Consider the following 26,155-nt stretch of genomic DNA (forward strand, 5'->3'; position numbering starts at 1 on the left):
AGAAGGCAGATTATTTATGGGAATTGATTCACTGATGGGATGGAGCGCACGCGCATGATATTGGTTTGGCAGAGGGGTCAGTTTGATGTGAAGGACGCATGCGCACTTTGATGCTTGGCTGGAGCGGGTAAGTGAAGGTGAGACTGATATTATAAAGTAATCGGGCATCAGTACAGAAATGAGGGTCAATTGGGATTCGTTGCCTATTTAACTATGGGGCGTATTTCATGTCTGTAGGCGTTTGTATTATCAGTAGGATGCACGAAGAGATTTGAGAAAAGGTTGGGTAACTGGAGAGAAACCGTTACAGTGAGTGGTGATTTGTCCCGAAACGTTACTCTCTTTGTTTCTCCAGAAACGCTACCCCACCCGAGTATTTCCAGCAATATTTTTTTCTCTCTGTTTCAGATTTCCATCATCTGCTTTTGTCAGGAAATATTAACGGGCAGTCGAAAGCGTTCCACCATCTTGTGTTAGGAAGATGGGTGTTTCTCTGCCTCGTACTGCGCAGCCGTTCCGCCATCTTGAGATAGGCGGGTGTGACTGTCATTACTGCGCATGCGTTCTGCTGTCTTGTGGGTTGGCAGTAAGGTTTTTTTTCAACGAGGTAAAAACAATGACTGCAGACGCTGGAAACTAGATTCTGGATTAGTGGTGCTGGAAGAGCACAGCAGTTCAGGCAGCATCCAAGGAGCTTCGAAATCGACGTTTCGGGCAAAAGTCTTTTTGCTCCTCGGATGCTGCATGAACTGCTGTGCTCTTCCAGCACCACTAATCCAGAAAGTGAGTTTTTTTTTGTCTCTGGGTAGTTGAAAACTGGATACAATGGGTAGGTTTTAGAGATTGTTCTGCCCGGAATTTAGGCATTCGTTCCGGGGTGAGTGAGCGTGTTGGTGAATGGATGGTTTTACTTAAAATGCTTATTCCTCAAGCTTCAAATCGTCGCGTCGTAGCGTGGAATTTGAATATTGCCGAAGAGAGGGAGACTTTGAAGCCTTTTGCCCTGTATTCATCACAACGAAACTCGGAAAGGCAAATATCTCGAGAATTTGAACAATCAGCAAAATCGTCCCCGTTCAGGTTGCTGTCGTTGCAGTGGCTACCCAAGGCTTTCCAATCACGACAGTGTTGTTGACTCAAAAAGTTGCTCTGCTTATCATTTGATCAAGTAACGTTGTCTGAATTTCAATTTTTGTGATGATGGTTACTTAGACCCAACATTTTAGCAGAATGGTCCTTTGATTGCTCGTAATAGAGACAGGTCAGTCAAGCTCTTGGTTACAGTGCCCAAAGCGAACTAACTCTATGTTGATGGCTGTGACCCTGTGATTGGGCAATACTTGTCATATGACCACGTGTGTTTAGTGCCAGTGTGAGATAATCAGTTCAGCTCGAGCATGGATTACACTCGCCCGAAGCAACATCATTCATATGTATCCATTTTCTGCAAACAAATGAAATGTGTTCAAACCTGTTACCTGGGATCTTGAGGACCCTATTGTCCCTCCCACCATAAAATCTTTATTTCCAGTCTACTTCAGCCAAATCCTCCCTCATTCTGTTTCAGTCTCCCTTGTTTAAGCACAGGACTGTTGTATTGGATTTTATCTTCACTCTCTCCACCTGTATTCTAAATTCAACCATACTGTGATTGCTCCTTCCAGAAGATCCCTAACTATGAGGTCATTAATTATTCTGTCTCATTACACAGGACCAGATCTAGGATCGCTTGCTCCCTTGTTGATTCCATTACATACTGTTGTGGATACACTCAAGGCTACCCTGTCCGAGCTGGTTCGACCAATTGACATGTAGGTTAAAATCCCCCATGATAATTGCCACACAGTTTTTACAAGCTTTAGTTATTTCTTTGTTTATTGCTTGCCCCAGTACGCTGTTATTATTTGGTGGCCTGTAGACCACAATTTCTAATTTCCACCCAAATGGAGCAGGATTTTCAAAGCAATTTTTCAAAGCACTCAGCAAAAGTTTATTCCAGCTGTAAATAAATTCAACGCATGTACATCTTTTGACATGTAATTCAGGGCGAGTTGCTGCTATTGTCTGTAAATTTTTACTGGGATGGAGAAAAGATGATTCCAGAAAACTGTTAAAATAGTCTGTATGAAGGGAGTATTTGTTTATCCTCAGACTTAGGTGGCACAGTAGTTAGCACTGCTGCCTCACAGCGCCAGAGACCCAGGTTCAATTCCCGCCTCAGGCGACTGACTGTGTGGAGTTTGCACATTCTCCCCGTGACTGCGTGGGTTTCCTCCGGGTGCTCCGGTTTCCTCCCACAGTCCAAAGATGTGCAGGTCAGGTGAATTGGCCATCCTAAATTGTCTGTAGTGTAGGTAAGGGGTAGATGTAGGGGTATGGGTGGGTTGCGCTTCGGCGGGGCAGTGTGGACTTGTTGGGCCGAAGGGCCTGTTTCCACACTGTAAGTAATCTAATCTTAGACATGTGGTGCTTCAGAGTTGTTCATATCAGCGTATTCGCGTTCAGCAACGGAGCTGAATTATGAAGGCATGCTGCAATTCATTTGGACCAATCATGGTTGGGAAATTGCACAAAGAGAAACAACCCGAATCACCAATTTGATCAATATTAAAGAGAAAGTATCTAAAATAAATGCTTTCTACAATTTCATCCAAATCTATTTCTGCAAATGTGGCAAGTGGCAATTCCCATTTCATATGCTCAAGATGAAAGCTTGAGTCAGAAATCCTGCTGAATAAGAAAGCAGAATTTCTATGAATAAAACAAAGAACTGTGGATGCTGGAGGTTCTACAATAGAAACAAATTGCTAGCAAAACTCAGTCTGGCACCATCTTGTGGAGAGAAAGCGGAGTTAATGTTGAGTCCAGTGACTCTTTCGGAGTTCTGATGAAGAGTCACAGGACTCAAAATGTTAAGTCTGCTTTTTTCCACCAGATTAAAAATCTCACAACACCAGATTATAGTCCAACAGGTTTATTTCAAAGCACTAGCTTTCAGAGCACTGATCTTTCTTCAGATGGTTGTGAAGCAGGACCATAAGGCACAGATTTTATAGCATTCTGTGTCTTATAGTCCTGCTTCACAACGACCTGAAGAAAAAGCGGTGCTCTGAAAGCTAGTGCTACCTAATAAACCTGTTAGACTAAAACCTGGTCTTGTGTGATTTTTAACTTTGTCCACCCCAGTCCAACATTGTCACCTTCACACTATTCTTCTACCACATACTGCCGGACCTGTTGAGTTTCGCCAACAATTTCTTATACTTGGTGTTGAAGTTTCTTGCAAAACTTATACTTGGTGTTGAAGTTTGAAAAACATGACGTTTGCCAGCTATACTGTGCTTCATTCTATGTTCTGATTGCTTACAATTCAGATTTTGTTCTTTGTTCTCTTTCACCCTTCTTTCCTTTATTCCTGATACACTTGTTTAGAGAGTGAGCATTCATTTGGTTGATTTTCTTTGGATTGAAAATCGTCTACCTGTTTTGCCCATCTTATACTTAGAATGTAGGTGACATGATGAGGTGCCAGTATTGGACTGGGGTGGATGAGGTCAGAAGTCACATACACCAGGTTATTTACTCTCCGTCTGACACTTTTGATCACTTGCAGATTTACTCACACTATATGACACTTTTCAGTGTCGACACTCCGCTCACATGATTTGTATGATCTTTTGATCTCTGCCTATAAATTCTGTGCCTGTGTGCTTCTCTTCACTTCACTTGGCAAAGGTGCAGTGCTACGAAAGCATGTGATTTCAAATAAGTTTTATGTAGGAGGCATTCATTCTTCACTGTGAGTTTCTCTTTTCCCTTTCACTGCTGCTAATTTATTAAATAACAAAGCTGAGTTTGGAGTTAGGTTAAAAACAAGGACTGCAGATGCTGGAAACCAGATTCTAGACTAGAGTAATACTGGAAAAGCACAGCAGTTCAGGCAACATCTGAGGAGCCGGAAAATCGACGTTTCGGGCAAAAGCCCTTCATCACGAATAGTTTGGAGTTACCTCATTCATTCAGCCTGATAAGAACTTTGCACTAGTTTGGTTTAAAATAAAATAATTTGCCTGTTTCTAAGTACACCCATAATAAGGGGTGGTGTCTTATTTTTCTAATAGGCAAAACAGATTTCTTTGTAATAGATAAGGTTCTAAAATCTTTAAAAGCTAATTTGGTTAAAATTCAGCTGATCTGGAATTTTTCTCCCCATCGCTGGAAAAGCCTGTTCCTGCTGGTGGAAGCCTTGGGAACAGCAGCATGTAAATTATGGTAATTGGTGTTAGAAGTCAAGGAGAGACATATTCATGCAACAAGTGGTTGGTATCTGAAAATTCAAAGCTTAGGTGTGTAGTGAGGTAGGTTCAGTCGAGACATTTATTTGGGAATTGGATATTTCCCTGAAATACAGGGCTACAGGGTAAAGCCAGAAATGGGATTTGATACATCGCTGCTTAAGAATGGTTGACTGGCTTCCTCCTGTGTTGTAACCATTCTGTGGTTCTGTTTAATTCTGGTTTGTTCATCCTGTTTTTCTTTCACATCCTAACAAATTTGGGAGTTCTGTCCAAGAATTACAGAAATAAACACTCATGTTTAGTTAACCATCAAAAAGCCTTTGTTACTCCTTTGTGTAGATACAATAATCAAGCATCAAAACACAAATTTAGAGTGGTAAAAAGGAACATGCTACCTATGACTGGTCAGAGATATTTGAAGAAGACTTTTAATTGATTGGATTACCTCAGAACTGCAGCCATAACATTTAAATGTTGATGTCTTATATAGTTATAACCAACATGTGCTAAATCAGGCATATGGATCTTCACTATCTGGTTGCCTTTGTTTTTATTTCAGATCAACTAAGTGGGCAATTGTCCAGAATACTTAGTTATCAGAGCTTGCAAGTGCAATTAACTATCAGGAATATATGCACACATTTGCATTTCCAGACTCCTAATGCCTATTTCAAAGTTATTTGATAAGCTTCCATTGTCTTAGTAGTGATACAACTAGGTGCAGAAATAGGCCATACAACCCCTTTGTGTCTGCACCACCAGTCAATTGTTCATGACTCGGCTGATTATTCTGAACTCCAGTTTCCTACCTTTTTTCTGTAATGCATTCCCTTATTTTTAAAAAAAACTAGCTTAGCCTTGGGCTTACTTAACAACACAGTCTTGACAGCCCTCTGTTAAAGAATTCCACAGATTCATTATCCTCAGAAATTCTTCATCTTCCTACCAAAGTGCATAACCTTATTTTGCTACATTGTATTCTATTTGCTGAATTTTTTTCCCCATTTTGTTAAACTATCTATATCTCTCGGTAGACTCATCATTTGCCTTCTACGTAGTTTTGTTACCTCTACAAACATGGTTATAACACATTCACTTTCCTCACCCAAGTCATTAATATACTTTGCAAATAATGGTGGCCCCAGCACTGATCCCTGTACACACTACGAGTTACCAGTTGCCATCCTGAAAATGCTAATCATCTATCCATATCTACATCACCATGGATTCTTTATTAAGTAGTCTCATATGTGGTACCTGAACAACTGCCTTCTGAAAATCTAAATATAGCCAAAGTTTCCAATTTGTTTATCCTGATTGTTACCACCCAAAGAATTCTAATAAATTTGTCAGGCAAGTAGGTCACTTGGCCCATTGAGTCTGCTCTGCTATTCAATGTGATCATGCTGACTTGATAATCCTCAACTCCACTTTCCTGCCATATCTCCATAACTCACGACTCTATAGAGAGATGACATTGTTTTGCTTTGTACAGCAATAACTTAGTTTTCAAGACAAACTGCTCAGTCTTGAGGGGAAAAAAAAACAAGTCATGCTGCTTTCAGTGTCCAAAAGTATGATAGACTAATTTGGTGAAGCTTAAACACGGTGTATCTGTTTATCATTGTTGTGTAGCTTCTGCAAGTCTTGAATTAAACTACAGTTCATCTAGCTGTTGCTTTCAGAGCCTCACATTTGGGAAATCAGCTTCTGCCTTCAGTACCTGTGTGGTTAACGTTTTGGCGAACCAACAAAATTGAATCTATAATTCTGACAACAGGCTAAGAAAATTAAAATTAACAGAGCAAGCCTATGGGAATGGCTCACTGTTGCATTAAGATTGAACTGGACTCAGGATAAGCTACCTCTTTCGACCTCCTGGACGAATACAACAGCTTGTTCTTTCAACAAAATAAAATCTTCTCATGTATTGCAGGATTGAGGGAGGATAGTAACTGAGTTTTTGCAGTTGCATTATAGTTTGATACAGATCCCATTTGAAGAAATTTGTTTATTATTCAGCATAAGATCTGACCCATACTATGAGTTATTTTGCTCTCCCAACTATTTAACCATTCCTCTAAAACAACTTCTGAGGACATTAAAGGAAGAATTTGCATTATTATGGTGCCGTTAACATCAGGTACTTCTCAGTCTTCACAGGAACATTATTCGACAAAATTTAATATTATATTACATATGGACATATGGCAAAAAGAGTTAGGTTTTAAGCAGCATGTTAGAGGGGAAAACAAAAGTTCAAAATTCTGGGCAGGAATACTGGGTGTTATGACTTCAGCAGCTGAGAGTATACCTTTCAAAGACATTTAAAGTCAAGAGTGATGCAAAGAACCAAAACCGAGATATATGTGTATATATATGCAAAATGTGCGACTGGAATATGTTAGAGATGGGTAGGTATAATGACCTAGGGGGCTGAAAATAAGGATGCAAATTTTAAACTCATGACCTTGTTTAACCAGGAGCCAGTAAAGGTCTTGGATAATAGGTTTTGATGCAAATTAAAGTACAGACAGCAGAGTTTGGATAAGCTTATTTTTAAGGCAGGATATGGGAGGCAGCCAGGAGTGCCTGCAGATTTTTTTCAAGTTGAGAGGCAACAGACATAGTTGACAGTTCCATAAGCAGTTGAGGAGGAGGTGAAAATAGATTCATTCTGCGGCAATGAATTTTCCAGGTCGAGATTGAACATTTCTTAGAATAACTAATGTGTGTTGGAAGAGGAAAGTTTCAGCAGAACAGAAACAAAACAAAGTCCACAAATAAAAATAAGGCTAAATGGAAAATTTGAGAAACTGAGATATTAAAAGATGGAAGGCTAGAATTTGTAAAATTAGCACAGTAGCAGGAGTTGCCTCTGCTGAAGCTTTATAATGCAATGGTCAGACTACACTTGTGGCATTGTTCAGTAAATGCAAGGATTTAAGCAAAGCATATAAGTCGATCCCTCCAGTAATTAAGATGACTTTCAGGGAAAGGTTACAGAAGCTTGGAAAGAAGTTAAAATGTTAATAAAGTATGGAGTAAACCATATTGAAGTGAACCTAGACTTGTACTTCTCAACTGTGTAGCATCAAGGGCAGGTGGAAATAAGGAAGAAATAAATTTTAGTATATCTTTACCGAGAGTGATAATATTTCCATAAACTGTCTGGTGAAGTACTTTAGGTTAAATACATATGTATTAAAGGGAGCATTTGAATTGTACTGTATATTCAGGCTGGAGTCTAATGATTATAATACAGTAGTTCACAGTTGGATTTACAATAAGTGCATGCAATCATTTTAGCTCAGCACCAAAAAAGAAGTTCTAATTGAATAATACAGGTAGTTTATATCTAGAGTAACAGTATGTTTATAGTGATTTGGACTGCAATCCAATGTTCTTCAGAGTGTTTATACATAAAACAGGTGGCAGAGAGCTGGAATGTAGTTAATGTGGACTACTAGGCATTCAAGCATTTTTAGTTGATCACTTTAGGTGGTTCATTTAAAAATAAACGAATATGTGATTTAGATTATTCTATCGACTAATTTCCAATTTGCATATTTTTAGACTTGGAGAAGTCTAAAACTAGATGGCATAGTTTTAAGGTGAGAGGGAAAGATTTAAAAGGGACCTCAGGGCAACTTTTTCGTGTAGAGGCTGATGCTTGTATGGAATGAACTGCCAGAGGAAATGGTGGGCTGATACAATTTCAACATGTAAAGGCATGTGGATGGGTATATGAATAGGTTTGGTTTAGAGGGATATGGGTCAAATGCTGGCAAATGGACTAGATTAATTTAAGATATCTAGTTGGCATGGACGAGTTGGACTGAAGGGTCTGTTTCAAGACGCCATTTACCAACCAAGGAACAAAATTTGTTTAAGACCAGACTACAAAGTTAATATTCAGTTCACTAATGGATTCTCTGATTGGCCGTACACACTGATGGGCCAAATTTACTCTTGTCCCACTTTCCAGCACTTGGCCCATAGCCTAAAATGTTTAGTTATTTCAAGTGCTCATCCAAGTACTTTATAAAGGTTGCAAAGTTACCTACCTCTATTACTGTTCCAATCAATGAATTCCAGACCCTCCAGATGTCCTAGCAGCCCTGCCATTTTTCTAAATAATAGATAATAAATCTTACTATTTTAAAAAAAGATATACTGTTGCCAATAAGCTTATTTAAAATTGCTAGGTGGGACTCAGTAGTTACTCCTTTCCCTTCTCCTAGCATAGGTCTGGTCCATAACTGTGGAGAAAAGGCAACGCAACAGTAATACTCTGTATTAGTTCCTAAAAAAAACCTCAGTACTTACACTCCCCCTGGTCATTCCTGATGGCATGGCCCCTATCTCCACTCGTCAAAGTTCAAGATACAGTGAGTTAAAAAGATGTGGCAGACAACTGGTTTATCCTTCCACAGACTAATTTAATTGGATCACATAGAGTAGTTCTGGGTATTGTTTGTGTCCTCTAATACTGTTCACTGCTCAGGATCCTATTGGAACCCAAAGCTATTGGCTTCTTTTCTCTCCTGCAAAGTGTCTTTTCAAAATTCTGTTCCTTCAGCCCTTACTTCAATAATAAATGTGAGGAACTCATGGATTTCTTTAGTAACCGATGTTAAAGCCACTTTATCAGTACCTCTGCTGTGTTTCTCCCCTTGTCCAAATTTCAAAAATGCCCCTCTGCTCTGGCCCTGAACTTGTATCTTTCTTAAATTTTGCATCTCTCTTTCCCTTTCTGTTCTCATTATCCACCTTTACTCCCCTGATTTTATTCCCATTAAACTGCTGGCCACCCAACTTCCCCTCCTTGTTGATGAATATTGTTGATGACTCTTGCTTCAGGATTTCATCCTCTCTCCTTTATAGTCTGTTACCACCCCTCTCAAAGAAAAATTGATTCCTTAATCCCAGCATGGCTAATCTACCTAACGTATTCATCTTTGGGAAAGTTTAGCATGGCCAATCCGCCTAACCTGCACATCTTTGGATTGTGGGAGGAGTTGCTCAGTGATTAGCACTGCTGCCTCACAGTGGCAGGGAGTTGAGTTTGATTCCAGCCTTTCGTGACTGTTTGCATGTTCTGAGTGTCTGCATGGGTTTTGTCTGAGTGCTCCAGTTTAATTTCAGTCCAAAGCTATACAGATTGGCCATGTTAAATTGCCCTATAATTTCCAGGAATGTGCAGGTTTGGTGGGTTAGCCATGATAAATGTGGGGTTATGAGGATAGTGTTGGGGACTGGGTATGAGTGAGCTCTCTTCAGAGGGTCAGTGCAGACCTGATAGGCTGAATGTCCTCTTTCTGTACTGTAGGGATTCTTAGGATCATAGAATTGAAACAATATCCTTGCGAACTTCCAAATTCCCATTCCTTTACAAGGAGTTTGAACATGTTGTTGCCCCCCTAAATCCATGTCCATCCTGACTAATATTCCATGTTTGAAACCTTCTAACCTTTTCCAAAGCATCAGTGTGTTGGTATCCTACATTTTAAAGCATGTTCTAATCATGCATTTTTCTTTTAGTGCAGTTTGTAAATAGTGGAATATGACTGAGTAGTGCTGACTTCATGTTTGTTTCAGTATAGCCACTGCATATGCACCAAGAACCTTTTATATCTATCCATGCTCAATCTTTTTTTAATCAAAGACAGACGCATACAGAAGGTGGTGCGTGTCTGGAATGAGCTGCCAGAGGAAGTGGTGGAGGCTAGTACAATTGCAACATTTTAAAAGGCATCTGGATGGGTATTTGGAGGGATATGGGCCAGTTGCTGGCAGGTGGGACTAGATTGGGTTGGGATATCTGGTCGGCATGGACGAGTTGGACCAAAGGGTCTGTTTCCATGCTATACATCTCTGACTCTAAATGTACAGATTATTTCTTAAATGGTGAGAGGCTGGAAAGTGTAGATGATCAAAGGGCCAGAGGTATGCTTCTCAAAGTCACTGATAGTTAACATAGAGGTTCAGAAAGCCTATTGGATGTTAGTTTTGATTGCAAGAAGATTTGAATACAGGAGTAGTTCAATTATGCTTCGATTGTAAAGGAGTTTGGTCATACGACACCTGTTCTGTGTGCAGTTTTGGTGTTTTTATCTCTGATAAGATATTTTGGCTACTGAGGGAATGCAACGAAGTTCACCAGACTTGTTTCCAGGATGGCAGGAATGCTCTATGAAAAGAGATTGAGCAAACTGGATCTGTATTCTCTAGAATTTCAAGAATGAAAGGTTATCTCATTGAAATCTGTAAAAGCATAAATGTTTTTACTTAGAGGATTGTGAATCTTTGTAATTTTCTACCATAGAGAGCTATGAAAACTCACTGCTTGTGTATCTTTAAGGTAGGGATTCGATACATTTCTGATTACCAATGATGTTCAGGATTTTTGAGGTTCGTGGGCAAAAGGTGCTGAAGTGTTCAATCAACATTGAATGACAGAGACTGATGGGCTGAATGGCTTACCCTACACTTCGCAATACCCCTGTTTATACTGTAGGAATGTTTGTAGTTTAAATCTAAGGACATGCCTGTGGCCTACCCCATTACTCATTCTAAAGTATGGCTTCAAGCCCTAGACAAAAAGGTAAAAACAATGACTGCAGATGCTGGAAAGCAGAGTTTAGATTAGAGTGGTGCTGGAAAAGCACAGCAGTTCAGGCAGCATCCGAGGAGCAGTAAAATCGACATTTCAGGCAAAAGCCCTTCAGGAAAACAGCTTTTGCCTGAAACGTCGACTTTTACTGCTCCTCGGATGCTACCTGAACTGCTGTGCTTTTCCAGCACCACTCTAATCTAGACTTCAAGCCCGAGACGTACACTTTCAACTGGAACTTATATGGTATTAGCTATTGAGACAAGTAGAATATTGCCATGTCTGGCTGAAATTATTTTTGAATGCTTTATCACCTCTTTCTTCGCCCTGTCAATTGCACTCCCAATGTGCCCATTTTCACCGTACACCTGCTTCATGCCCTAACAAAGCAATCGGGCGTTTTGTTCGCAATAGTTTTTAGTTGACAGTCAAATAGCCTTTCTCCTCATTCAACAATATTATACAAATAAGCTAAAGTAGTTCAGGTATACAGTAATTTTCAATGACATTTTACTTTATTTTTCCGCTTGCTTGTGGCAGTTTTGAGAAGATTAATTTTTAATTCTGGAGACTCCAAAACAAACCTGAAGAGTTGACAACCCATGTGGAAAACATTAAGTTAAAATGTGGAGAGACATGATTAAATGAAGTATAAAGTAACTACACAATATATGCAAGGTGAAAAGCTGGATTAAATTACGCTTTTATGGACAGGCTCTCAGACCCTGCAGAAATCAGGCAGCTGAAGGAAGGGCTAATGAAGGAACAAATCACTTCCTGGGTTAAACTGAAAAAAACGTAGGGTATGGCTGTTAGCTTGCACATCAGGCTACAAAGCAGCCAGAAGAAAAATACTCAGATTCTGCAGATCGCCTGATTCTTAATTTGCAGGGAAATCAGTGGCTATAAAACACAAGAAAGGAAAGAACAAAGAAGGTAACTGATCAAAGAGCAGAAACAAGCAGAAAAAAATCAAGTGATTGAACAAAAGCAGTCAAGAAGGAGACAAAGAAATTAGGTAAGTCTCTGGATTGTGAGGGACACAGGGGGAAGAACAAATATTGCCAAATATGAAAGGAACGAGCTTTGAGGAATCATGAGAGATAATTGAACTTTACATTCTGTGAAGAAAGCTGTAATTTGAGAGGGAAGATCCAGTTGAAATATTAAATGTTTAAAATTAAATAAAGGAAGGACCAGCAGACAGCGTTCAATGCTAGAATAAAGCATGTTTCTGTAAAAGCGGTTTCTCGTGATAAATGGTTTCAAAATTGCACTTCACAAATAATGCATTTTGAATAAGTTGGCACGGAGAGTAGCCTAGTTAGAAGTGCCAGAGTTTTTTTTTCGAAAAAAAGAATGCAGTTTCAGATGATCCGGGGAGTTCAGAGAGCTTCAATGTTATCAACATTTTTACTTCTTTAATTGGATTAGGTAGATGAGTTAATTGAGGTGACATGGTTAAAGTTGCAGTAGAAAGAGATAAATAAGGTATTATGAAAACAAAAGCCACTAGACTTTAGAACAATGAATGAACTGAAGTGAATGAAATGAGAAATTAACACAGACCTATTGATCAGCAATGGAATTTTATGACTAAGCTATGGACAGCAAAGTAGAGTATGATGAGAATAAAAACATTTATCTTAAAGAAATGCAAGTGCTCTATAAATTTGTCAGATTTTTTAAAAGAAATGTTAAATGTGAAAAGTCCAGGAGAGGAGTAAGTGGTAGTGGAAAAAGGTTAGGTAATCATCAAGAATTGATAACTGTAATTGATTACAATAAATACTTTGCTTATGAAAGTGGTCTTGGGAAGAGTTAATTCCTCAATTGGTTAAAAGGGAGATGAAATGCAATGATAGAACACGTCTGGAATACTTTCAGCAATTTTGACAAAACATTTCGGCAAGATCTATTAGCCTTAGAGGTGATGATTTGGAGATGTCGGTGTTAGACTGGGGTGTACGAAGTTAAAAATCCCACCACACCAGGTTATAGTCCAACAGGTTTAATTGGAAGCACACTAGCTTTCAGAGTGCCGCTCCTTTATCAGGTGGTTGTGGACCACCTGATGAAGGAGCGGCACTCCGAAAGCTAGTGTGCTTCCAATTAAACCTATTGGACTATAACCTGGTGCTGTGTGATTTTTAACCTTTTTTAGAGGTGATGGAGCATAGAATTATTAGAATAATACTTGGTCTCTCAGGATTAAGCTAAACTAGAGGTGTACTGCCTCTGTTTTAAAAGGTCTATAGGGTTATTGAATTAAGTTTTGAATATATTATGGGGAACAGATAAAAGGAACTTGCAAGAAGTTGCATCAGGACACTATTCAAAAGGGCCACAGCACACTGCAGTACACCAGAACTGCAAAAAGAGGAAGATGAACACCTATACGATGTATTCGCCAAAAACAGATACCTGCGCAATTTCATCAACAGATGCCTAAGGGAAAGACAACGGAATGAGGACATGCCACAACCCAAAGGACTAGCCACACTACCATACATCAAGAGCATTTCCGAACTGACAGGCAGACTACTGCGACCACTAGGACTCATAACAGCACACAAACCAACAGCCACTCTCAGACAACAACTCACTGGATACCCAGCATGAGCAAAACCAATGTAGTGTACAAAATCCCATGCAAGGAATGCACAAAAACACTACATAGGACAAACAAGAAGACAGCTAACGATCCACATCCATGAACACCAACTAGCCACGAAACGACACGACCAGCTATCCTTAGTAGCAACACACGCAGATAACAAGCAACATGAATTCGACTGGGACAACACTGCTATTATAGGACAAGCCAAACAGAGAACAGCCAGGGAATTCCTAGAGGCATGGTACTCATCCACAGATTCAATCAATAAGCACATCGACCTGGACCCAATATACCGATCACTGCAGCGGACAGCTGGAACTGACAACTGGAAGCGGAGGATTCAAACCACTACAAATGCCGGAGGAAAGATCACAGAAGTACTTCACAGGAGGCTCCCGAGCACTGAGGATGTCACCTAAACAGGGGACGAAACGTCTGCAACACAAATTCCCAGCTCAGCGAACAGAACCACAACAACGAGCACCCAAGCTACAAATCTTCTCACAGACTTTGAGTATCTTATCTCACTCAACCAATTCAGAACAACTTTTCTTTTGTATCTCCCTTTGCTTCTGTGGCAGCAGCATCAGAGAAGAATTCGGGTTCCTGGCAGCTTCTGCACCGTCAAAGCGGTCCTAGCACCGAATCATGGCTGCTGCAGAGTTTAAGTTCCTGAATGCATCTGTGTCCAGTGCACCTTCAAGGAGGTGACAGCAGAGGCGGGTTTGGGCCAGTAGGAGACCCTGCATATCAGCAGCGGCTACATTGGAGAGGTTGGTCTGAAGCAGACTCGTGACAGTAGTGGTGTCACGTTTGGGTTGGTGTGATACCTGACAGCAGCTGTGAGGTCTGTATTGGTGAGGTCCATCAAGGACTCATAGTGGTGGGGGCATCTGTGGAGGCTATATGGTGCCGAAGAGGGGCGACTTTCATTTCAGCAGCACGGCAAAGGAGACTTGTGCCTGGCTACCAAGCCCGTGGCCTATGATGGCGCACTTTACATGAAGGACTGTAAAGTTGGATACTATTTTATTTCTTCCTTTTTTCTGCCTTTATATTCTTTGTTTAGGTTCAGAAAAGATTTACAAGGATGTTGCCAGGGTTGGAGGATTTGAGCTATGGGGAGAGGCTGAACAGGCTGGGGCTGTTTTCCCTGGAGCGTCAGAGGCTGAGGGGTGTCCTATTAGAGGTTTACAAAATTATGAGGGGCATGGATAGGATAAATAGGCAAAGTATTTTTCCTGGGGTGGGGGAGTCCAGAATTAGAGGGCATAGGTTTAGGGTGAGAGGGGAAAGATATAAAAGAGACCGGAGGGGCAACTTTTTAACGCAGAGGGTGGTATGTGTATGGAATGAGCTGCCGGAGGAAGTGGTGGAGGCTGGTACAATTGCAACGTTTAAAAGGCATTTAGATGTGTATATGAATAGGAAGGGTTTGGGGGATGTGGTTCGGGTACTGGCAGATGAGACTAGATTGGTTTGGGATATCTGGTCGGCATGGGCGAGTTGGACGAAAGGATCTGTATCCATGCTGTACATCTCTGACTCTATAACACTTTTCACTGTGTTTTATAACCAGATACATGTGAAAATAAATAAATAAAATCAACATGCTACAAATTTTTGTATGGCTGCAGCATGACTTTCAACTCTTGCAATCTACTCTACTGTATATAAAAGCCAGCATTTTGTTAGCTTTTTGGTTATTTTATGTACCTGTACATTCAATCGTCTGTGTGTCTGAACCCCCAAGATTCTTTACTCCTTCCCTGTTTCTCGCATGTCGTCATTTAAAAAGTACTCTGTTCTATCTTCTTTTAGGTCCCAAGTGGATGATATCGCATTTGGCTGCATCAAAATCCATATGCTACAGTTTTGCCCATTCTGTTATTCCATCAAAAACCATTTGGTAACTTTCTGCTGTAAGCCTTGTCTCGTGTGGTCAGTTCTCGGTCCTGATCATCTTGCAGCCATGTCCCCTTAATGGCTACTGTATCGTAGTTTTCAAGCTGAATCTGTGTCTGTAATTCATCTAATTTGTTTCTTGTGCTCTGTGCATTTGTATAAAGAATTCAAATTTTGGCTGTATGCTCGATCCTGTTCTTGGGCATCTTTTTATTATTTCTCCCTCCTGTAATACTCAAAACACCTTTTTATCGTCCTGCCTTGTTCATTAAACTGGCCTCCTAAGCCATACTAGTTTAACCCATCCCAAGTAGCATTCTCAAACCTCCCTTCAAAGATATTGATGTTCCTCCTGTCTAGGTGCAATTGTCCTTTGCGCAGGTCCCACCTGCCTTGGATGTGATCCCAATGGTCCTGATATCTGATTCCCATTCTCCAAACCAGCTCTTTAGCTACATATTCATCTGTACTACCTTCCTATTTCTGGTCTCACTAGCATGTGGCACAGGGAGTAATCCCAGGATTGCAATCCTAGAGGTGCTGCATTTTCATTTTCTCCCTAACTCCCTTTTGCAAGATCTTGTTATGCTTCCTGTCTATGTTGTTCATTCCATTATGGGCCATGACCTCTGACTGTTCACCCTCCCCCTTCAGCATATCCTGTTGGAGCTAACCTGGACTGTGGCATCAGGAAGGTAACACACCATCCTGGAGTCTCAAGTGTGGCCAGAAAACTGCCTATTTGCACCCTGACTATAGAGCCCTCAACTACAAATACTTGCCTGCACTTTGACTCTCTTTGCTGTACATGAGCCAGCTTTGGTGCCACCATTCTAGCTACTGGTATCGTCACCCCTATATAGGCCAGCCAGCCAGCACCCACCATCACCCTGAAACAGTATCCAAAATAGTATGCTTGTTTAAGAGAGGAATAGCCACAGGGGTCCTCTCCTCGCAGTCACCCATCTATCTGCCTCAACTTTGAGCGTGGCCACATCCTTGAAACTCTTATCCATGATGCTTTCCTCTGCCTTCATCCTGCAAAGTGTGTCTAGCTGTTGCTCCAGCCAATCTGTGCAGCCTGAGAGGAGCTGCAGACAGACACTCTCTTCCTGCAGATGTCGGTGTTGAAGCTGTGCACACTATCCATGGTTTCCAATATCTCCCAGAGAAGTGTATCACGCCACAAACTGCCTCTTCTAATCCTCTGGTATTACTGTATTTAAAAAAAGGAAATAAATGGATAAATCTTCTCTACCTTTCTACTGATCGATCATATTGTTCATGAATGTGGTGAACAGTTGAGGTCCCACCATAGATTCTTGAAAGATGTCACGTTAGTGTTTACCCATTATTCTTACTGTCAGGCCCAAAGATTCTGAACAGGTTTGGATACTGTGTCTGTGTCTGATCCTGATCTGATTTTTTAAAAACCCATTTACCTTTTGATGACTTAGGCGCTGAAAATTTCTGAACAAGCATCTCCGATTACATATCTGTTCAAAAATTCCATAATTCTGCAGTATGGAAGTACATTGCTGAAGCCAGCATTCATTGCATTGTATATGTATTCTAAAGTTTAAATGTCCAACAAACAGTTTGAAAGCTACTGAATATGTAAGATTAGTAAGGACAGAGTTTGGGAAATGGAGTGGGGTGGAGGGAGGAATCATAGGAGCAAGTGGATTAGGGTTGGTGGTGCCATGTGAGTGGGTAGTGGTGGGATGCCAAATGTGTGAGAGCATTTACAAAGCAAATATGTTGGAGTGGTGCGTCAAGTTCAGTGACGGAGATTGGTTGAGTCCTAAAGAGGTGGGTCAGTTCAGGCCTTGGGGGGGGGGGGGGGGGGGGGGTGGAGAGGGAGATAGGGTTAAAGGGCTGTCTAGGTATGTGGCAGGGGTGGCAATGTTCATGATTGCAAAGAAAAAAGAACAAGAGGGCATAGATTTTAAAGTGATTTGCAAATGAAGGAAGGGTAATGTGAGAAAAAGCATTTTCACAATCGGTACCCTCACCTTTAACCAGTTGCGGCAAGAGAGTAGTGTCACTCTCCAAAGCATTATAACAGAAGTTTGGCCCATCTCAAAACAATTTTTGACATGGCAGTCATAGCCCTGAAACTCCCGACTCTATTTGTCACCTAACAGCACCCGTGCTTCACATACTTACCCTTTCCTGGGAATTTTCAATGTATCTTCTGTACAGCTGGACCTTTAAAACTCAAAATGCAGCATGCTGACGGCTGAAAAAATGATGGTAGTTTTCTTCAGTGCAGATTTTTTTCAGTGCTTGATTTGTAATTACTAGATATGCTAATCACAGGAACCCCATGTTCAAGAGTCTCCAGCACAAGCTTTTGACTGAGTACATAATCGAAATAAGATTAGAGTATTTGGGCCAGTGGCTCAGATGCTTCAACAGAAGGAACTGAGGTGAGAGAAATTGAGTAAGATTAAGAGCTAAAAGGGCAAAGATAGTCAAATAAGATTTTTGTTTTAAAAACTGCACAGAGCATTTTGGATATATTAGTACTCATTCGACAGCAAGACCATTTCAACTTTAAACCAATACCCTGCTAGTAATATAACTCCATAGCAAAGACCTTTTCCTGATACTCAGATTATTGAAATGTTAGTCATGGGTGAGGTACACCTTAATGTGCTGGGCACAATATTTACTCAAAATCCAGTACCTAAATACCGATTATATATTCTGTACCCATTCTGACAGTTATCCATTGAGTGAGTAAATTGGAGCTGGTTGGCTGGAGAGCGACTTTGCAATGCAGAGTGTTGCCAACATAGGTTTGATTCATGCATCAGCTGAGAAGGACTCTCGCTCTCAACTTCTCCTCTTGTCTGAGGCCTGGTGACCCTAGGGTTAAACAACCACTAGTTGACTCTCCCAGATGGGAGCACAGCCATATGGTCTGGTGGGGCTATGGCAGCTTTACTTTTTTTTAAATCTGAGTCTTGAAACTCTAATGAGAGTCAGTTTCCTCCACTCAGTGTTTGGTTTCTACTCAAATTATTATGGTAATGGAGCTAGTTAGTAGATATATGTTTCCTAAGTTTTTAGCAATCCATGATATAGAAGTCAAATGTAACTACAGTGACTGTCCAGGGCTTTGATGGCATTGTACAATGATCCTGGAATTTGGTATAAATGAATGTCCTGAATTTCTGACTGATGAGGCTGCTGGAATTTTGTTCTGAGGAGCAGTGAACTGATTACTTTGCTTTTGGAAGCTGCAACCTTTTCCAGTTAACACTACTTGGCAATAGGTACATAAGTTCTATTACTAGGAGGTAATTTTTCTCAATCCTCTGTTGATCATTTCTGTGTATAATGTTCACCATATTGTTATGCCTTAAACGAAGATCAGAATGCAAATCCAGGCCTAGGTAGCATTGGAATGTTCTATTTAATGTGAGCACTTTATATTTTGTGATTAGCTTCTGAACATGCAAGTATCTGTGTTCTGTGATTTAAGACCCACTGTAAAACCTATCTCTTTTACCAAACTTTAGCCTCCTTGCTCATCTTTTGAATTTGTCAATTTTTTTCCAAGTGTTCCACAAAGTAATTTAGGGCTTTTTTCTATATCAAAGATAATTTTTGGATCTATCTTTGTGTTTTTAATGTAGTTCTGGTGTAATGTTAATTAAAACCTGTAAGTATTCTAATTTATGAACAATAGACAGGTAATGAGGGGGACTATTTTTGCTTTCATGATTGGAGTCCAACTAAAATGAGGCTGAGAAAATAAACCAAGTCTCATAACTTAATATAATCTCTGAAGTTTATATAATAGACTTTTTTTTTCCCCGTCTTGTAATGAATAGTGTTTCTTTTTCTCTCTGACGTACATATTTGCCAAGTGTGTTTTCCAGAATACAGCTTTTGAATTTTGTATTCTTTATTTTTTCTTTTAAAAAAAAGTTAATTGATTTATACATTCCTTATCATCCAGTAAAATAAGTCTCCTGCAAAGTGCCTAGATACATCAGACAAATCAGAATTACATAGCCAATTAATAAGATATTTAAAAATTCCCAAAACTAGTGTAGCGATGCAAAGAAGTTTGGGGAGAGTATTCAAGAACAAAGTTTTTCCCCGCTAACCCTACTTGAGGCTTGAAAATTATGACAGCCCTTTGGTAAGATTCTTTGGTGTCAAAGAGTGTGTGTGAAGAAGATCTGTCAGAGCAGTTGAGGTTTCCAATCCTCAACAGTGTGAGATGCAGACGATAATTTTCTTTCATGCTTCTGGACAGGGTTGGATGGAAAGTCATCAAGACATTCTACTCCTGCTTACTAATGCACTGATTATTACTGGGCATATAGTTATGAAACTGGAAGCTAATGAAAGGACATAATCCAATGACCTAGCAGCTTAACCTGTTTAAATGTTATGACCTGTTTAAATGTTATGAAATCTTTCTCAGCAAGGAATCAGAACCTTGTAGAGAAGTGTAGAAAAACTGACTAAAATAAAATACTGTTTTGTTTTTCAGAAGGACCATTCTGCATAGAGGAGGCAAGATGAATACTGCAGTTTGTGCCACATCGCTGCCCGAAGAACAATTTCATGTAGTTGTCTCAGGGGAAAGTGTTAAGTTTCTGAACAGCCTAACCCAAACTGAAATCTGTCAAGAAGGAAAACCAGATTCTACAAATTCAGCTGATCAGGGTACCGGTGCTGCTACATTGGAACTGAAACTATACAGTAGCACCTCTGAAAAGAGTATTTTCCAAGATGTTGCTATAGGATATTCTTCATTTCAGGAGACACCTTGTGAGACTAGTAATAAGTTGCCCATGTTTCCGGGAGATTTTGTGCAACATGACGATTTTAAATGCTCCCGTTGCGAAAAGACCTTCAAAGAGTTATATTTATTCACTGCTCATCAACGCTTCCACAAGAATGAGGATGCATTGAAATGTAAGGTGTGTGACAAAGTGTTCATGCATATGTCGAGTCTCCTGAAGCATCACCGTATTCACACCGGTGAGAGGCCATTCAAGTGCGAGGTGTGTGGAAAGGCCTTCTCCGTTTCATCAAGCCTGTTGCAGCATCAACGTATCCATACAGGTGAGAAGCCCTTTCAGTGTGATGTCTGTTTGAAGCGCTTTACTGAATCCTCTTCGCTTAAAACACATCAACATATCCACACGGGTGAGAAGCCATTCAAATGCTCTGAGTGTGGGAAGGGTTACAGCAGGTCATCACAGCTGCTCATCCATCAGCTCACGCATACAGATGAGAAGCCTTACCAATGTACTATTTGTCTGAAAGGTTTCATCCAGTTCACCCACCTCACCAATCACCAGCGGGTTCACACTGGTGAGAAGCCATTCCAATGCAACCTCTGTCAGAAGCGTTTTGTCTCCTCCTCCTCACTTGCATCACACCAGTACATTCACACTGGTAAAAAGCCATTCAAGTGTGAGATGTGCGATAAGACCTTTACGCAATCATCAAATCTCCTGAAACACCGACGCATCCATACTGGTGAGAAACCATTCAAATGTGAGGTATGTGAGAAAACCTTCACCGTGTCCTCAAGTCTTCTGAAGCACCACCGCATCCACACTGGTGAAAAACCTTTTAAGTGTGACGTTTGCTCAAAATGCTTCATTGATTCCTCTTCTCTGACACGGCACCAGCGCATCCACACAGGAGTGAAACCATTCAAATGTGAAGTGTGTGGCAAGGTATTCACAGTGTCATCAAGCCTCTTGAAACATCAGCATATGCACAAAAGGTAGAAGACCTTCTGCTCTGACACCTGCCAGAAATACTACATTATCTCCTTTTTGGATGCAGTAGTATATCAACACAGGAGGGAATCTATACAGCTGTTTCAGATTTAGGAAAGGTTTAAGCACATCATACACATTAGCATTCATTCACATGTGACTATCTCCAGTTTTTCACTGCCATAGATTGGCATCACTATGACAGAAAAGTTACAGGATCAGTAGGTGAAGTTTCTACTCATATACATTAGTAATGTCAATGTAATTTGGACAGGGAGGGGGGCAATCAGCAGAACCAGTGCAGAATGTTGGGCAATTTTTAAAAACTGAATTATGCCCAAATCTGCTTAAGTTTGTGTTTTCTGTACTATTTTATGTTAATTCAGAACTCCATTAGCTAGAATCTGGTCCTGTCCGTAAAACCCTCAGTGGAAGTTGCAAGATCTCACAAATTGCTTTTGTTCAGGAAAACTCTTAAAGTTGTACTAATTTTCTTAGATCACAGCATTAGTGGGCATGTTTTAAATTAATTCCTTTGTTAGTCATTTTCAGTGGTTTTAATTAAAATAACATAGAGGTAGAGACTGATTAAAAATGCTTATTTTTGCTGATTAAAGATTTTCAGCTGTTTATTTTAGAAAGAAAACTGCATCAAAGAATATTTTTTACCAAAAAGGAGACAAAGAAGCCAATTTTAATTCTTGTTTGACTCATGGGCATCATCGACAATACTGGCAAGTGTTGTCCATCCCTAGTTGTCCTTGATTGGTTTTCTAGGCCATTTCAAAGGGCAGTTAAGACTTAACCACATTACTGGAGGCCTGCAGTGACACATAGAAGCCAGATCAGGTAACAATGTCAGATTTCTGTCCCTAACATATGCAAGAGATTCGGATGGTTTTTACAACGGTGTTTACATTGTCATCATTAGACTAACTCTTAATTCCAGAATTTATTGAATTCAAATTTTTCCGGCCGCCATGGTGGGATCTGAACCTTTGTCCCCAGAATATTAGCCTATGTTTCTGGACTGCTAGTCTAGTGACACTACCAGTCCACTAGGTAATTACTACCTATCTGCCCTAGTTTCCTGCCAGACTGTGCTGGTTTATAGAAAATGTAACATTTTTGTTTGATCATGCAATTGAATTTGAGCAGACTATTGAACTATAATCACATCAGTGCAATTTCCATATAGTCCTTCTGCATTTATATCACAGCCTTCAATCAGTCACTCATTTCATAATTAATAAAGGTTTGGAAGCTTACAAGAAATTCAGAATCACTTAAAAAAAGGAGTTGTTTTTGTATAGCTCCTTTCATGATCTTAGGATCTTTCAAAATACTTAAGTGCAGTTACTACTATAATATAAGAAACAGGGCAGCCACTTTCCAAGCAATAAGCATGAAATAAATGACAAGGCTGTCTATTTTAAGTTTGACTGCAAAGTTGAAACCCATAGAATGAAAGAGTGACAATGGGAATACGTAGGCATCTGAGTATCAGGAAATAGAGTGTGGTTTTGATTTTAGAAACCCAAAACAAAGCATGTCATTCCATGGACCACAGGTTCTCTTGGTGCATATTAAAGATGTATACTTGGGTGTGCAGGGTACAGTTTGAAAATTTGCAAGTGGCACAAAGCTTGCAAGTATTGTGAATGGTGAAGAGAGGACATAGACTAGTGGAATGGATAGAAAATTGGCAAATGACATTTCTGGGAGAGGAATGTGAAATAAGAATGAGGAGAGACAACATAAAATAAAAGATATAACACTAAAAGAGGTACAGAGGTAAAGGAATTGGTCGTAGATGTGGAAATCCTTAAGTGTCAGTGCAGGTTAAGAAACTAGTTAATAATGCATTTGAGATCCAGGTTGTTCTCAATAAAAGTGTCAGCAAAGTTGTGGTTTACTGGATAGCAGTGTTGTCTCTTAGCCAAAAGATTTGCAGTTCAGCTCAAGTCTCATTCCAGAAACTTCAACATAAAAATCAAGGCAAACACTGCCAGTGTATAATTCGGGAATTTCTGCAATGTCAGAAGTGTTGTCAGTCAAATAAAATGTTAAACTGATGCCCTATCTGAGGTCTCTGGGGGAGGTAAAATAAGTGATCAATAGGTCTTGTGCAGCAGTAATGTTCCTACCTCTGTAGGAGAAAGTCAAAGTTCAAATCTCACCTGTCCCAGAGGTGTGTCTAACCAGGTTATTGTGTGAAAACAAGAAAGTTTTAGTGAAACCTTACAAAACACTGGTTCAGTCTCACTTGATGTGTTGTGTGCAATTGTGCCATGACACTTTCAGAAAGATGTGAAAGATATCATCAGTATACAGAAAATTTATTTACAAGTATGGTTCCAGGCTTGAGAAACATCTGTCACATAGATGGATTAGAAAAGCTCCTTTCCTAGGGAACAGAGATGTTGAGAGTTATGCTAGACATGCTCAAAATCATGAGATGTCTGCATAGAATAGAATAGGAGAATCAATTCCTGTTGGTGAATGGTTCAAGAACCAGAAGGTATGGTTTTAGCGTGAATGGCAAAAAGAACCGAATGCAGTATGGCAATAGACCTTTTAGGCTGTGAGGTGTTAGGATCTGGAATGCCCTGCCTAAGAATGGGATGGAAGCAGATAAAATTCTGGCTTTCATAAGTGAATTATATCATTATCTAAGGAAATAGGGGAAAAAAATACTTGCAGGGCTACAGGGAAAAGACAGGTAAGTTAGTAATGGATGAATTTCTCTGGCAGCAAGCAGACTTGAGACAATGGACCTTCTGTGCTATAACCATTTATGTTTCCAGGTGTTAGTTGAGATAGAAAAATTGCAATCACTGCTGCTTAACTTGGGAACTTCATCTCCTTTTGTTATCAGGCCCGAGGTTCTTATTTAAAGCTATGGTATGTGAACACAAGCATTTCAAATGGCAGTTATGACTGATCCTTCACAATTTGTCAATCAGTGGCACCTCTGTTTAATTATGGAATCTACAAAAGAAAATTTAGCTATTCCATGATTTATTCAGAATGTTTCAGCAAAAAGTGCATCACTGACTATCTTGCTGACACCTTAAAATAACTCAAATATATAGGAAGAGATGGAATGTAGAGGATCAAATGGCAACACAAGCACTCCGAAGTCTGCTGTGTTACTGATGCATGTCTGGTTCCTGCTGCAATTGCTTGTTAGAAGCAGGAATTGGATTTCTAAATTCTGACTGCATTAAAACAAGTGTGAAGAACCATTGCTTAATTACAGTAGCTTTCTTTTGTTATGTCCAGTGAAATAGTGTTTGTCTTTGTTGCTGATCAATTTTTAAATGTAACAGATAATTAAAGGGACTAAACACAACTATTAAAATAATGCTTTACTGATGTGATTTTTCTTCACCTCAAATCTATGTAATATTTAGCATGGAAAATCATTGAAAGAGATGGAATAAAATAGCCTGAAACACAATCAGTTTTTCTGGAGAGGTTGATGGCTTTGAGTATATGTTCCTCCATTTATATTCGTGAAAATGTTATGCAGACGATTTGTGAACATTAGCAAATGAATGCAAATACATCACATGGTTAAAGAGTGGCTGGATGGGATTCAGCTTTGAAAACCTTCTGAGCTTGATGGACTGCCTGCATAACTGTTTCTTGTGCTGGTCCTGTCCTTTGTTTTAATCAGCCTCCAGTTTAAGTCAATATAATGTAAAGTTTATCTTCTCCCAGTTGTTCTAATAGTCTCTTCCTTCTTGGTGCTTGCTAGTTCTAGCTTAGTTTGTGCTTGTAGTTTTACTTCAGGTGCGTTTCATCCCACATGAGTCACGGGGTCCCACTGCCTGTTTATAGATTCAACTTCTGATTGTTCCCTATGGTTTTTATTTCTCCTAATGTTACATTGTAGACAGTGATGTTTCTTTTGAGAGCAAAGTTTGGGATCCTGTAGCTCCCATTTCTATGCTCTGTCGATCATGATCAGATAAAGGTAAACAACAACCTGTCTACATCTGTGAACTGTTCAATGCTATCTTGTGTAAACTTAAATGATGCATTGAATTGCAGAACAATAACTGGTATTTAAAGGGCAAGTGTTCTGAATCATTTTTACTTGCCTGATCTGTTTAAGGTGAACTGTCTGATGAAGCAGTTCAACTATGGTGGTATGGGGCATCTGGTGTCTCGTGTGTGTTCATTAGCATTTGTTTAACTAGAATGGTTCAATATTTTAAATAAACTCTTAAATCATCTTGAACTCTTAATAAAATATGTCTCTTAACATCAGGTGACAGTAACCTTTTTATCCTGTTAAATTTCTACCATCTAGCAAAGCTACTGTAGTGGAATGTGTGGAAATTTCCCTGAATATTTGAACTTTATTGCTTGCAGTTTTCTGGCATTAAATTACACACTTTCATAATTGGTCATGCTTTGCAAAAGCATGACTAGACTGGAATCAGAAGATTGTTCTAACACTTGTGACGTATGCAATGACTTGCCTGCATAGTTTCATTCAACTTCATGACAAAAGGCTAAACATTTAAACATGGCTTGTATAAATCAAATTCTGAATACTGTTGTAGTTAGAAATTTTGAGACTACACCACGTATTCTGTTATTGTCAGTTGTGATTCACTAATAGTACTCTTACTATTTGAGGCAGAAATTTGTTGGTTCAAGGTCTATTGTAGAAACTGAGCACATACTATACTGAAGAAAATGTACTAGAGTCATAGAGATGTACAGCGCGGAAACAGACCATTCGATCCAACTTGTCCATGCCGACCAGATATCCCAACCCAATCCAGTCCCATCTGCCAGCACCCAGCCATATCCCTCCAAACCCTTCCTATTCATATACCCATCCAAATGCCTTTTAAATGTTGCAATTGTACCAGCTTCCACCACTTTCTCATTCCATACACGTACCACCATCTGCGTGAAAATGTTGCCCCTCCGG

The 26,155-nt window shown here is 39.8% G+C and overlaps 1 protein-coding gene across 4 annotated transcripts; it reads left to right on the forward strand.

Moving 5' to 3' along the window:
- The first annotated feature begins 80 nt into the window (after window positions 1-80).
- On the forward strand, window positions 81-25,409 carry LOC140483151 (uncharacterized). 4 transcript variants are annotated; one of them, XM_072581165.1, is made up of 2 exons: window positions 81-137; window positions 19,956-25,409. In XM_072581165.1, the coding sequence occupies exon 2, from the start codon at window positions 19,984-19,986 to the stop codon at window positions 21,208-21,210; it is 1,227 nt and encodes a 408-aa protein (XP_072437266.1). In that variant the 5' UTR covers window positions 81-137; window positions 19,956-19,983; the 3' UTR covers window positions 21,211-25,409. The 4 variants fall into 4 exon arrangements, with proteins under 4 accessions (XP_072437266.1, XP_072437264.1, XP_072437265.1 ...); XM_072581163.1 differs by having other exon boundaries at window positions 108-127; XM_072581164.1 differs by lacking the exon at window positions 81-137 and adding an exon at window positions 11,718-11,932.
- Window positions 25,410-26,155: the final 746 nt, after the last annotated feature.

Source organism: Chiloscyllium punctatum, chromosome 11, assembly GCF_047496795.1.
Source record: "Chiloscyllium punctatum isolate Juve2018m chromosome 11, sChiPun1.3, whole genome shotgun sequence".
In the NCBI taxonomy this organism is placed as follows: Eukaryota; Metazoa; Chordata; class Chondrichthyes; order Orectolobiformes; family Hemiscylliidae; genus Chiloscyllium; species Chiloscyllium punctatum.